This window comes from Bos indicus, chromosome 1 (assembly GCF_029378745.1).
Source record: "Bos indicus isolate NIAB-ARS_2022 breed Sahiwal x Tharparkar chromosome 1, NIAB-ARS_B.indTharparkar_mat_pri_1.0, whole genome shotgun sequence".
NCBI classification, from domain to species: Eukaryota; Metazoa; Chordata; class Mammalia; order Artiodactyla; family Bovidae; genus Bos; species Bos indicus.
Genome location: NC_091760.1, coordinates 68,196,727 through 68,210,717, shown reverse-complemented (window position 1 = coordinate 68,210,717; position 13,991 = coordinate 68,196,727). Strand labels below are relative to the sequence as shown.

The following is a 13,991-nucleotide window of genomic DNA, read 5'->3' as shown; positions in this document are numbered from 1 at the left end:
TGTACGGTATTAGGGAATGTTCTAATTTCATTCTTTTACATGCAGTTGTTCAGTTTTACCAGCACCATTTATTGAAGAGACTGTCTTTTTTCCATTGTATATTCTTGCCTCCTTTTTCATAAACAGAAATATCTTGCTTTCCTATACACTAATAATGAAAGATCAGAAATAGAGATTAAGGAAATAATCCCATTTACCATTGCATCAAAAAGAATAAAATACCTAGGAATAAACTGATCTAAGAAAGTAAAAGACCTGTACTCAGAAAACTATAAGGTACTGATGAAAGAAGTGCAAGATAACAAAAATAGATGGAAAGATATACTGTGTTCTTGGATTGGCCACAGGTGGCCACAGGTGCATGGGTTTACCTCTGGCCTTTCTATCCTGTTACACTGATCTATATTTCTGTTCTTGTGCCAGTACCATATTGTTTTGATTACTGCAAATTTGTAGTATATTAGGAAGTCAGGGAGCCTGATTCCTCCAGCCCATTCTTCTTTCTCAAGATTGCTTTTGCTATTCAGAGTCTTTTTTGTTTCCATACAAATTGTAAAATTTTTTCTTTTAATTCTTTGAAAAATGCCCTTGAATAGCGATTGCATTAAATCTATAGATTGCTTTTGGGTAGTATAGTCATTTTGCCAATAGTGATTCTTCCAATCCAAGAACACTGTATATCTTTCCATCTATTTTTGTTTATCTTGAGTCTTTTCAAGTGAGTCAGTTCTTTGCATCAGGTGACCAAAGTATTGGAGTTTCAGCTTCAGCACCAATCCTTCCAATGAATATTCAGGACTGATTTCCTTAAGGATGGACTGGTTGGATCTCCTTGATGGACTGGTTGGATCTCCTTGCAGTCCAAGGGACTCTCAAGAGTCTTCTCCAACACCACAGTTCAAAAGCATCAATTCTTCAGTGCTCAGCTGTCTTTACAGTCCAACTCTCACATCCATACATGACTACTGGAAAAACCATAGCCTTGACTAGATGGACCTTTATTGGCAAAGTAATGTCTCTGCTTTTTAATATGCTATCTAGGTTGGTCATAACTTTCCTTCCAAGGAGTAAGTGTCTTTTAATTTCATGGCTGCAATCACCATCTGCAATGATTTTGGAGCCCCAAAAAATAGTCTGTTGCTGTTTTCACAGTTTCCCCATCTATTTCCCATGAAGTGATGGGACCAGATGCCATGATCTTCGTTTTCTGAATGTTGAGTTTTAAGCCAACTTTTTCACTCTCCTCTTTCACTTTCATCAAGAGGCTTTTTAGTTCCTCTTTGCTTTCTGCCATAAGGGTGGTGTCATCTGCATACCTGAGGTTATTGATATTTCTCCTGGCAATCTTGACGCCAGCTTGTGCTTCCTCCAGCCCAGTGTTTCTCATGATGTACTCTGCATATAAGTTAAACAAGCAGGGGGACAATATACAGCCTTGACATATTCCTTTCCCTATTTGAAACCAGTCTGTTGTTCCATGTCCAGTTCTAACTGTTGCTTCCTGACCTGCATACAGATCTCTCAGGAGGCAGGTCAGGTGGTCTGGTATTCCTATCTCTTTAAGAATTTTCCACAGTTTGTTGTGATCCACACAGTCAAAGGCTTTGGCATCATCAATAAAGCAGAAATAGATGTTTTTCTGGAACTCTCTTGCTTTTTCAATGATCCAACATATGTTGGCAATTTGATCTCTGGTTCCCCTGCCTCCAGTCCAGGTTCGATGCACGATACTGAATGCTTGGGGCTGGTGCACTGGGATGACCCAGAGGGAGGGTATGGGGAGGGAGGAGTGAGGAGGGTTCAGGATGGGGAACACAGGTATACCTGTGGCGGATTCATTTCGATATTTGGCAAAACTAATACAATATTGTAAAGTTTAAAAATAAAATAAAATTTTAAAAAATAAATAAATAAAATAAAACCAGCTTGAACATCTAGAAGGTCACAGTTCAGGTACTACTGAAGCCTGGCTTGGAGAATTTTGAGCATTACTTTACTAGCGTGTGAGATGAATGCAATTGTGTGGTAGTGTGAGCATTCTTTGGCATTGCCTTTCTTTGGGATTGGAATGAAAACTGACGTTTTCCAGTCCTGTGGCCACTGCTGAGTTTTCCAAATTTGCTGACATATCGAGTGCAGCATTTTAACAGCATCATCTTTTAGGATTTGAAATAGTTCAACTGGAATTCCATCACCTCCACTAGCTTTGTTCGTAGTGATACTTCCTAAGGCCCACTTGACTTTGCATTCCAGGATGTCTGGCTCTAGGTGAGTGATCAAACCACTGTGATTATCTGGGTTGTGAAGATCTTTTTTGTACAGTTCTTTGGTGTATTCTTGCCACCTCTTCTTACTATCTTCTGCTTGTGTTAGCTCCATACCATCTGTCCTTTATTGTGCCCATCTTTGCATGAATAAATGAAGAGATGGAGCCAAAGCAAAACCAACACCCAGTTGTGGATGTGACTGGTGATAGAAGCAAAGACTGATACTGTAAAGAGCAATATTGCGTAGGATCCTGGAATGTTAGTTCCATGAATCAAGGCAAATTGGAAGTGGTCAAACAGGAGATGGCAAGAGTGAATGTCGACATTTTAGGAATCAGTGAACTAAAATGGACTGGAATGGGTGAATTTAACTCAGATAACCATTTTATCTATTACTGTAGGCAAGAATCCCTTAGAAGAAATAGAGTAGCCATCATAGTCAACAAAAGATCCCGAAATGCAGTACTTGGATGCAATCTCAAAAACAACAGGATGATCTCTGTTCATTTCCAAGGCAAACCATTCAATATCACGGTAATCCAAGTCTATGCCCCAACCAGTAATGCTGAAGAAGCTGAAGTTGAATGGTTCTATGAAGACCTATAAGACCTTCTAGAACTAACACCCAAAAAAGATGTCCTTTTCATTATAGGGGCCTGGAATGCAAAAGTAGGAAGTCAAGAAACACCTGGAGTATCAGGCAAATTTGATCTTGGAGTACAGAATGAAGCAGGGCAAAGGCTAATGTAGTTTTGTCAAGAGAATGCACTTGTCATAGCAAACACCCTCTTCCAACAACACAAGAGGTTTGTCATATATGGTTTTTATTATGTTGAGGCAGGTTGCCTCTAAGCCTACTTTCTGGAGAGCTTTCATCACAAATGTTTGTTGAACTTTGTCAAAAGCTTTTTCCGCCATCTATTGAGATCATATATATATACATATATAGCTTTATAATATTGCTTTTAACTGACTTAGAAAAGAAGAAAATACATTTTATTGTCTAACTACCTTTATGATTGCTCTTTGCTTTTTTTTCTTTCAGTATGGATTCAAATTATTGTCTGGGTCTTGCTTTCAAATATGAAGAACTTGCATCAGTATTTCTTTAAGGTGAGTCCACCAGTAACAAATTCTCTCATCTTCTGCTTATCTGCAAATATCTTTATTTCACCTTCATTTTTGAAAGACAGCCTTGCTATATATAGGATTCTTGGTTGAGTTTTTGTTTCCCTTTGAGTTTTTTGAGCATATTATCCCATCACCTTCTTGTCCCCACTGTTTCTGTTGAGAAGGCAGTTGTTAATTTTGTTGTGGTTAACCCTGCAAATGACAAATTGTTTTTCTCTTGCTGTTTTAAAATTTTTTCCTTGTCTTTCAGCATTTTTAATGATTCATCTATTTGTGACTCTCTTGCATGTATCCTATTTGGAACTCCTTGAACTTCCTGGAGGAGCAGATTAACATATTTGACTAAGTGGAAACTTTTCAGCTTTTATTTCTTCAATGCTTCTTCTGCTCCCCTCTCTCTCCTTTCCTTCTGGTTCTCCCATCATGCATATGTTAGTGTGCTTAATAGGGCCCCATATTTTTCTGAAGTTCTGTTCATTTTTCTTCATTTTTCTCTCTGTTCTTTGGACTACATAATCTCTATTGATCTTTTTTCTGCCTGTTCAAATCTACTGTTGAGCCCAACTAGCAAGTTTTTTATTTCAGCTGTATTTGTCAATTCCAGAATTTCCACTTGGTTCCTTTACTTTAAAATTTCTTTCTTTTATTAATACTGTCTATTTGATGTGACATCACCATCATATTCTTTAATCATGGCCTCCTTTAGTTCTTTGAAGAAAATTATAATGGCTACTTTGAAGTCTTTGTCTGTTAAATCTGACATCAGATCATTCTCACAGGCAGTTTCTATTGCCTGCCTTCCCTACCATACCCCGTTTCCAGTGTATGAATTATACTTTCCTTTTCTTTTGAATGTCTTGTAATTGTTTTCATTGGAAACTAGGCATTTTAGAAACTATATTTTAACAACTCTGGGTACTGAGCCACCTCTTCTCCCCCAGGGTTTGTTACTATTATTTGTTTGTTTACTTGTTTTCTGACTAGCTGGATTATTTTAGTGAAATCTGCTTCCTCTCTCTCCCATAATTTGTATTAATCAAACCAAACATGAAACGTTGTGTTCAACCTTGAATGCCACATCTGAAGAATACTAACAAACATAAGCATATAAAGAGGAAGCTTCCAGGATGAGGAGGGTTTCAAAATACAATAGACAAAAAGGGTGAGGAAATTGGGGATATTTTACATGAAGTCAATCAGACTAACAGGATAAAAAGGACACAAAGCTGCTGATTTCAAAGTTGTGGTACAGCCGAAGCCAGGGAGGGAGAGGTCACAGAACTTAGACAAATGTAGGCATTATAGGGAACAGATTTTAGCTCAAAAATACAAGAAAGAATTTTTAAAATAAGCAATTCAACAGTGGCATATACTACCTTATAAAATAACAAGGGTTTTACTTTTAAGCAGAAATTTTCAACATGTCGTAACTGTTGAGAATGACACTCCTTGTTTGAGAGGGACGTCTGAGTAGATGATCATATTTCCCATGACAGTCAAGAACCTTGACCTCAAATGTAGTCATTTTTACACAATGCAAAGCACTTTACATGCCTATAGGTATACATTGCAAATAAACATTTTCTTTTCAAGAAAAATGTGTACAAAGAAACCTTCTTAAATGTTTCTCTAGCAAACAGTTCCTTTGAGATTGCTGTTTAAAAGTATTTTTCTGATCAGACATATATCTGAGAGATAACTATATAAAACATTGGGGGAAATGATTAATTACTTTGAGCTTCTACATTCTCTCATGTACTTGCTTTAAAATTTTAGAATAAATTAATTCATTTTTTAAGAGTCCCTCAGTTCTTAGAAAATACTTTTTTAATGAAGTAATTGAGATCCAGAACTCACCAGAAGAAATCTTACCAGCACCTTTATAGTCAACAGAAAATGCAGATGTGACTCCATTGGCTGACCCCAGCTCACCCATGGAAATTTGATAAGGGGGCCTCAGCTTGATTTCCATCTGCATGTCAGACAGATTTATCTTTGTTGAAAGAGACCTGGGATTATTATATCGCTGCTTGGTCCTCTGAATGAAGTTATCTATGTAAAATAAAAAATAAATTTCCTTGCAGTCATTTGTTAATTAAATCATTTGAAAGTGTGATGTTTACAGACAGTAAATTTGGTGATAAACAGTTTGTTATCCTAAATGTCCAACCTGTCATGGAATGCCCTAATATTATTTGTGTTTAATGGTTAATATATCCTGGCATCATCAGTTTTTCTCACTAGAAATTATACTCTAGAAACTAGTAATTATAAATAAACTAAGGATTTAATATCACATGGTTGTGAGAATACTTCTACAATTATATCCACTTCAAGGAATTACTCTGAACCTCTGAAAAAAAAAAAAAAGAAAACAGCTCCCTTTAAATTTAAACCAAAGCCTTAATTTGTACAGGGATTCAGATCTCATAAAGTATTGCCTGTAAGTATTACCAGTTGTAATTACATTAAAACATACACTGTAAATTGCATGTTCATATAAATCTGTTTTCTTATTTATTGCTTATACCATTAGAACATATGCTTTAAAGAACACATTTAATGAAATCAATAAAAAACATTTCCTAAATTTCTCCCAATTTTATTTCCACTATTTGCATCTTGAATTTACCCTTTTTGCCCCTTCTGCATCAGGAGTCAAGCAAACTAATGTCCACAGGCCAAATCTAGCCTGTTGATTCTATTTGTGAATAAAATGTTAATGGAATACAAGTATACTCATTCATTTATGCATTGCCTATGGCTGTTTTCAAGCTATAATAGCAAGGGCTGAGACTGAGAAAATAATCCTTAAAGCCTAAATTTGTACTATCTGGTCCTTTACAATAAATGTTTGCCAACTTCTGTTCTACATTAAGCAGTCTAAAAATACTATCACATAAACACAAAGCTCTGAATCTCTAGCTTATAAATTTCTCACTGAGAAATTATCTTCTGGGATTAATTCTTTGAACCAATAATCATGATCCTCTACAGGGTTCAAACAGAACCTTTACTAATTGGCATTCAAGTGAAGAAGTTGCCATAATTTATAGACTGTCAAACTATTCTGTCAAAAGCAAGTTAGTAGAATTTTCTGAGTTTTCTCTCTGTCCCTTAGTATTAGATGAAAAATCATTTATGACTGAATAGAGACAGGATAATGAAAAGGGAAAAAAAAAATCAGGCCCTTACCAAATTCAATGAAACAGTACGGTCTGACAGCAGTATTTGTCTTCATCATGTTATAAGTAGTAATGAACTCCTTCTGAAGCTCATCCAGGAAAGAGAAGGCCAGAACATTTGGGTAATTTTCAGTGCACAACATCATGTAGCTCACTCCCATAGAGCTAATAAAACTACAGTGTAAAAAACATCGGATTTAAAATTTCAAATTAAATCAAGGTAATTCGTTACTTCACAAGACTGGCTCTATATACCATACTCTGCTGCTACAGAGGCATTGATGTTACTAACACTTATTAAATATTTTAGCAAAAAATTAAAGGAATTGAAATATAATGCTAGTTTCAGTTGCGGTTTAAAAACAATAGACAAAAAAGTGAATGTATTCACTTTGCTGTATAGCAGAAACTAACACAACATTGTAAATCAACTATACTCAAATTAAGATTCATTTTTAAAAAGTGGAGAGGGACATATACTGTGATTCAAACACTTCAGTTACTTATCACTTGGGGTAGAAAGCAGGAAAGACTGCAGATAAATAAGGGTCACAGATAGTTTAACATTTCAATCGTTCAACCTAGAGGAATTTAACACTATTTGAATCAAGAACTTTTTAGAGGTTCTGATGAAAGTTATGGACACTCTTTGCAGAAACAACACAGAATTTGGCAGACAGTTTCAAGGTGATAACTGACCTCCTAAAGTTATCCACTGACTCCAAAATCAAATCCTCTACTTCACAAAATGAATTATGTATCAGTGGGGGAAAAAGAGAATTTATGAGTTCATAACAACAAATAAAAAGGAAGAAAGGAAGACTCTCGTTCACAGCAGAATGCTGAATACCACCTAGTACATGTGGAGATAGTGGTAGAACTGGAAAACTTAGCACTTTGCAGCCTACACAGTAAAGACTGAATCCATTTATAAACAGTGGATGCTAAATCTAGGTAGGTACTTTGGTAAGGAGCAGGAAATTGTGCATGGCTTTAAAATGTCTTCTCATGGATTGCTTATTGGCTGCAGGGGAATTCTATTGTATTTATAAAACAGTAGAAACTAGACAACACCTTAACCAAATACTCTAATATGGCCTTGCCATGCCTCCAGATGTGATCCTCAGTCAGACATATCAGTTCTGGCTGAGAATGCATAATCTGAATCTAATCATGAAGGAACACCAGAATAATCAACATTCTATTTCCTTTAAAAGGGTGTGGGGTGGGGAGCTATATTCTTCAGAAAACTCAATGTTGTAAAAAAAAAAAAAAAAAAAAGAAAGAAAGAAAGGCTTTGGAAACGTTTCTGATCACAGGAGGTTAAAGAGACACAACTAAATGCAATACCTAACCCTAGTCTGGGAGGCCTGGCGTGCTGCTATTCATGGGGTCGCGAAGTCGGACACGACTGAGCGACTGAACTGAACTGAACTGAACCCTAGTCTGGATCCTGTGTTACAGAAGGGGAAAAGTTCTACAGAGGACACTCCTTGGTCAACTGACAAAAACAGAAAACAGGCAGTACAGTAGTTTAGGTAAAACTATGGTATCCGTATTAAATATACTAGATCTGATAACTGTACTACAATTAAGTCTAGGAATATCTCTAACCTTAGAAAATACACTCTGAAGTAGTTAGGAATAAAAGGGTATGGTATTTTTGTTTCTCTCAAATGGTTTGGACAAAAATAAATCAGATAGATGAAACAATAAAGTAAATGGGGTAAAATGTTAACAAAATGTGACTCTGGGTTCAAGTATTATTTGTAATTTTCATACTTGTACAACTTTTCTGAAAGTTTGAAATTATTTCTAAATAAGTTAAAATTTAAAACAAAAATGTTTAAATTAACCATCTTCTATTGGAAAAAAAATTTCTGAAACAAAGTATACATTGCCCTATAACATGCATAGGATGGGACAGAAATTGATGGTTTTTAATGAGTCATTAAACGTTCTTGCATGGTATTGTCAACACAGTTCTGGTCTAGATCAAGGGAAGCAAACAGCGTACAGGCTGTAACCTCGCCACTCCCATGCCAGACACTGCTAATCTGTCACAGCAATTTTTACTACCGAACCCTGATCCACATCAGAGTCCTTCTCTCTCCCTTTTTCTCTACTATTATAGAAGCAGAATTTATTTATTAATATCATTTTAAATTTAACTTTTAAAATATTCACATGACTCAAATTTTAAAAGAATGAAAAATGAAAGGAAATATATACTTGAAGTATTTTATCCCCACCGCTGCTCTCAGATACTCAGTTCTCTGTCCCTCAAGCAACTCATGTTACTGTTAATTTCATATGCATCCTTCCAGTGAGAGTTATGCATATGAAAACAAATATACATCTATCTTTTTTAAAAGACCACCCAAGGCAGCCAAATGATGTGGGGTTGGCACCTATTCATCATCTATTATTAACAGTGTGAGATATACTACTAGGGAAACTGTGCTGATCTTGTGCTTCTGGAATAACCTGAAATTCCTTTCTGAAGTTCCACTTAACATAAAGCCATTTGACGCAATGTTTTTCAAGCTGCAAGTTGGCACCCCTCCCCAGTAGACCATAAAATTAATGAATTACACACAGCATTTTCTTAAAAACTGAAATAGAATATTACAGAAAATGCTGGAATGCAATTGTTTCATAAAACTTTGGTTTATCCTATTTGTATGCTAAGTGACAGTCACAAAGTAAAATGTATCTCTTCTTACGGGTCACAGTCAAAAAAGTTTAACCATAATGTACTGTACTTTTCTACAAAATTGTCAAGTAAATTGAAAAATCAAAGTATGATTTTCCCAAATACTTTTCCCTGTCCAAAAAAATCTTCACTGTCACTATCAAAATTCTTCAACATGTTGTTAGCATTCAAATATATCTCACAATAACTTGAATTGCGATAGAACAAAATTGGTGATTAGCTTCTAAACACTTGGAACTTTCAAGTAGCTGCTGAGGCGTTACTTCACTATCCTTCAATAATATGATGGAAGCTTTTACACTCCAGCTTTTGTGCTATAACAGGGTTTTACTATACTTCCATATTAATAACAGAGTGAACCATAGACACCTACATGTGTTTATCCCAAATGGTTTCTCTTGCTTGCACTCAATTTACCTGGCAAATTATTTGTGAAATAAAAAAAGTCCTGTTTTTAAGATGGTATATTAATGTTTTCAAGTCTTTATTACAAAGTCTTTATTTTATTATAAATGCTAGATATTCTCCAAAAATGCTATTGACTTTTCATAGTGAATTTACCCTTACAATGCTATATTTTTTTGAAATGCAAAGCTGGTTTTCCAAAATTAGATACAACTCTGTTATCAAAGGTTCTACTTTTTCATATCACTGGGACAAACTGAGACTCCTACCATGGCACTGAGGACAACTTGCAATGAAATAGTCTAAAGCCACTAGAGGCAAGCAAGTCTGTGCAGGCTTTAGCCTGTCCATCAAGCTCATTTGGCTCACTTGTTACAGACAATCTGGCTGTTGTTCTTCTGCCTTGATGAGGAGGAAGAAGAGAAGTAGTAGTAACAGTAATAGTACGGTTTAATAATAGTAATGGTAATAGCAGGTACGGTTTACTGATCACTTGGAATGAACCAGGCCCTTTGCTAAGTATTTTACATATTTTATCTAATTTAATTCTTACTTTATGTAAATAAAGCACATGTTATCTATCTTCACGTAATTAACCCAGTTTATACTTACCTATTTGTATGTTTGTTCTCATGTCTCTCTCACTAATATTTATGCTCCATGAGAGCAGAGATGATTCTTTACAGTTCACCACTGTATTCTTAATATCTAGAATATTATGTCCAGTACACAATAAGTGCTCAATAAATTTGTAAATAAATAAGTGCATAGATGGCATCATTCATTTATTCATTTATACCTAGTTGGTTTAGATACTATGCACAGATAATTGCACAGCTCAGTGGCATCTACACCAAGAAGCTAAATAAACACCTGACTAATGACAGAAGGGAGTAGAACTTCACATACTCTCCCAGGTCATTGTTCCCAGAAGGCCTGAGTTCAAATCACTAAGTCTTCAACATCCCCCTATTTAAAAGACAGCTGTGCTCAGAGATCATGTAGAACTACTCACCTGTGCCCTGAGTACCCCCAGATGGTTATAAAGGGCTAACAAGCTTGTCGGCTTTCCTCATATCACAGTCATTACTAATCCTCACAACAACAACAAAAAGTCCTCTTTTCTCCACCTTGAGCACAATTCTTAAATTGCCACTGTTTTTTTCCTACTTCACTTTAATTTCCTTTTCCTTTTTTATTTCCTTCCACTTCTGGACTTTGGGATCCATGGGATTTGATCTCTATAGCTATTGCCTTCCTTCTGACCCAGGAATTTATCTAACCTCATTACATCTTTGGTTCCTCTCCATGGCACATATACTAGAAACTTCTTTAGGGAATCCAAGGTCAAGAGTGTCTGGGACAAGTAAGGCTGGCTGAAGTTCCAACTACAGATAAGGAGCCTTTACCACTTTCAGTCATTTTGTTTAAAAGCTAATTTTAACATGTATCCAAGCAGGCCACACCTCAAGTGATTCCTAAAGTCCAACAAAATGAATAAGTGGTTTTAGACATTAAACTTTTCCTAGTACCTAATTTTATTTATTAAATGCCAAAAAAATTTTTTTAGACATCACCAATTAAACATCAACATTATTAGGACTTGCTGGCTTGTTGTACCAAACTAAAATGATAAGTGAAGACTATGATCTTTCTCACAGCAAATAATAAAGCACCCAGTGCATATCCAGCATTCTACTCTACAAGCTTTAATGTCAAAGACCAAATGCCTGCCCACCAGGAACCTGTAGTTAGGTACTGGGAATATACTTAAAATGATATACAAAACAAGATTAAAGAAACAAAACTGAACTTTTTAGCATGCTAAATGAAAAAGTAATTGAAATAGCAATAATATTTGTATTACATATAGTTTTCAGCCACAGGACTGGAGAAGGTCAGTTTTCATTCCAACCCTAAAGAAAGGCAATGCCAAAGAATGTTCAAACTACTGCACAATTGCACTCATCTCACACGCTAGCAAAGTAATGGTCAAAATTCTCCAAGCCAGGCTTCAACAGTACGTGAACCATGAACTTCCAGATGTTCAACATGGATTTAGAAAAGGCAAAGGATCAAACTGCCAACATCTGTTGGATCATAGAAAAAGCAACAGAATTCCAGAAAAATATCTACTTCTGCTTTATTGACTACACTAAAGCCTTTGACTCTGTGGATCACAAGAAACTGTGGAAAATTCTTAAAGAGATGGGAATACCAGACCACCTGACCTGCCTCTTGAGAAATCTGTATGCAGATCAGGAAGCAACAGTTAGAACAGGACATGGAACAACAGACTGGTTCCAAATCGGGAAAGGAGTACATCAAGGCTGTATTTTGTCATCCTGCTTATTTAACTTACATGCAGAGTATATCATGCGAAATACCAGGCTGGATGAAGCACAAGCTAGAATCAAGATTGCCAGGAGAAATATCAATAACCTCAATACGCAGATGACACTACCCTAATGGCAGAAAGCAAAGAAGAACTAAAGAGCCTCTTGATCAAAGTGAAAGAGGAGAGTGAAAAAGTTGGCTTAAAACTCAACATTTAAAAAACTAAGATCATAGCATCTGGTCCAATTACTTCATGGTCAATAGATGGGGAAACAGTGGAAACAGTGACAGACTTTATTTTGAGGGGCTCCAAAATCACTGCAGATGGTGACTGCAGCCATGAAATTAAAAGACGCTTGCTCCTTGGAAGAAAAGCTATGACCAACCTAGACAGCATACTAAAAAGAAGAGACATTACTTTGCCAACAAAGGTTTGTTTAGTCAAAGCTATGGCTTTTTGAGTAGTCACGTATGGATGTGAGAGTTGGACCATAAAGAAAGCTGAGTGCCAAAGAATTGATGCTTTTGAACTATGGTGTTGGAGAAGACTCTCAAGAGTCCCTTGGACTGCAAGGAGATCCAACCAGTCCATCCTAAAGGAAATCAGTCCTGAATATTCATTGGAAGGACTGATGCTGAGGCTGAAACTCCAATAATTTGGCTATCTGATACGAAGAACTGACTCACTGGAAAAGACCCTAACACTGGGAAAGATTGAAGGTAGGAGGAGAAGGGGAAGACAGAGGATGAGATGGTTGGATGGCATCACCAACTTGATGGACACGAGTTTGAGAAAGCTCCAGGAGCTGGTGAGGAACAGGAAAGCCTGGCGTGCTGCGGCCATGGGGTCGCAAAGAGTCATACAGGACTGAGCGACAGAACTGAACTGAACTGATAATTTTCATTCTGCAATTGTACCATTGCACATAGAAAATCTGCTCATCCTTTGTAGCCATGTTCACCAAGTAAACAGCTTTCCTGGGTGAAGAAAAGTTCTCCAGTTGGACATGAAATCTCTAATCTACTCCTAAGAAAAAAAACTTCAAACTGCATTCCATTTCCTAAAATAATGATTTTAAAGTTTTAAACATAAAAAATGGTTTGATGTTATGAAATTGAGTATACCTTATGAATTTGTTATCACCAAATATATATGGTAAGAAACAAAGTGAAAATAAGACTTTACCACCAGAGGGACCGTACAGTGACAGTACGATGACAAGAACCAGAAAGAGAACTAAGTAACAATGAGCGTCTGCCATGCTCCACATTCTATCAGGAATTTCATATTTTCTCATTTATTCCTCTCTTACGTAGCCAACCTTTAATTATCCTCCAATGGTGAAGAGCTAAATCATAAATACATTATCCCATAAATAAAAGACCCATTTTCATTACTAACTTAAACCTCATTATATAAGAAAATATGTATTAATATGTAATATGTCAGGTGATAGCAACTTATAACAGTAAGCTAAAGAAGAAGTGGGCTTTCCTGGTGGCTCAGTGGTAAAGAATCCACCTGACAATGCAGGAGACAGGTTCAATCTCTGGGTCAGGAAGATCCCCTGGAGAAAGTAAGTGAAAGCATTAGACACTCAGTCGTGTCTGACTCTTTGTGATCCTATGGACTGTAAATTGCTAAGCTCCTCTATCCATGGAATTCCCCATGCAAAAATACTGGAGTGGGTTGCTATTCCCTTCTTGGATCTTGCTGATCCAGGGGGTCATCTTGCAAGTCTATGGGGTCACAGAAGAGTTGGACACGACTTAGCAACTAAACAAAAAGAAAAGGAGAATCAGATGATTTTAAGTGACTGAAGATGATTACACCATCAGAACCCTGGATACAAACTTTGCCTTTGACAGCCTTCATTTTCTTTTTCTGCAAAGTTAATCTATCTCCTGATTTACCTGTTCCCATTAACCCTATTCCTTTACACCTTCACA

The 13,991-nt window shown here is 36.4% G+C and overlaps 1 protein-coding gene across 3 annotated transcripts in view; it reads right to left on the bottom strand.

The window, feature by feature from the left end:
- Nucleotides 1–13,991, bottom strand: part of SEC22A (SEC22 homolog A, vesicle trafficking protein) — an 81,774-nt gene that overhangs the window by 44,364 nt on the left and 23,419 nt on the right. For all 3 annotated transcript variants that reach the window (XM_070788711.1, XM_019956663.2, XM_019956670.2), the window contains 2 exons: nt 6,594–6,757; nt 5,256–5,450 (listed from right to left, as the gene is read on the bottom strand). In XM_070788711.1, coding sequence (XP_070644812.1) covers nt 5,256–5,450; nt 6,594–6,757 — 359 coding nt within the window. The remainder of the gene's footprint in view (nt 1–5,255; nt 5,451–6,593; nt 6,758–13,991) is intronic.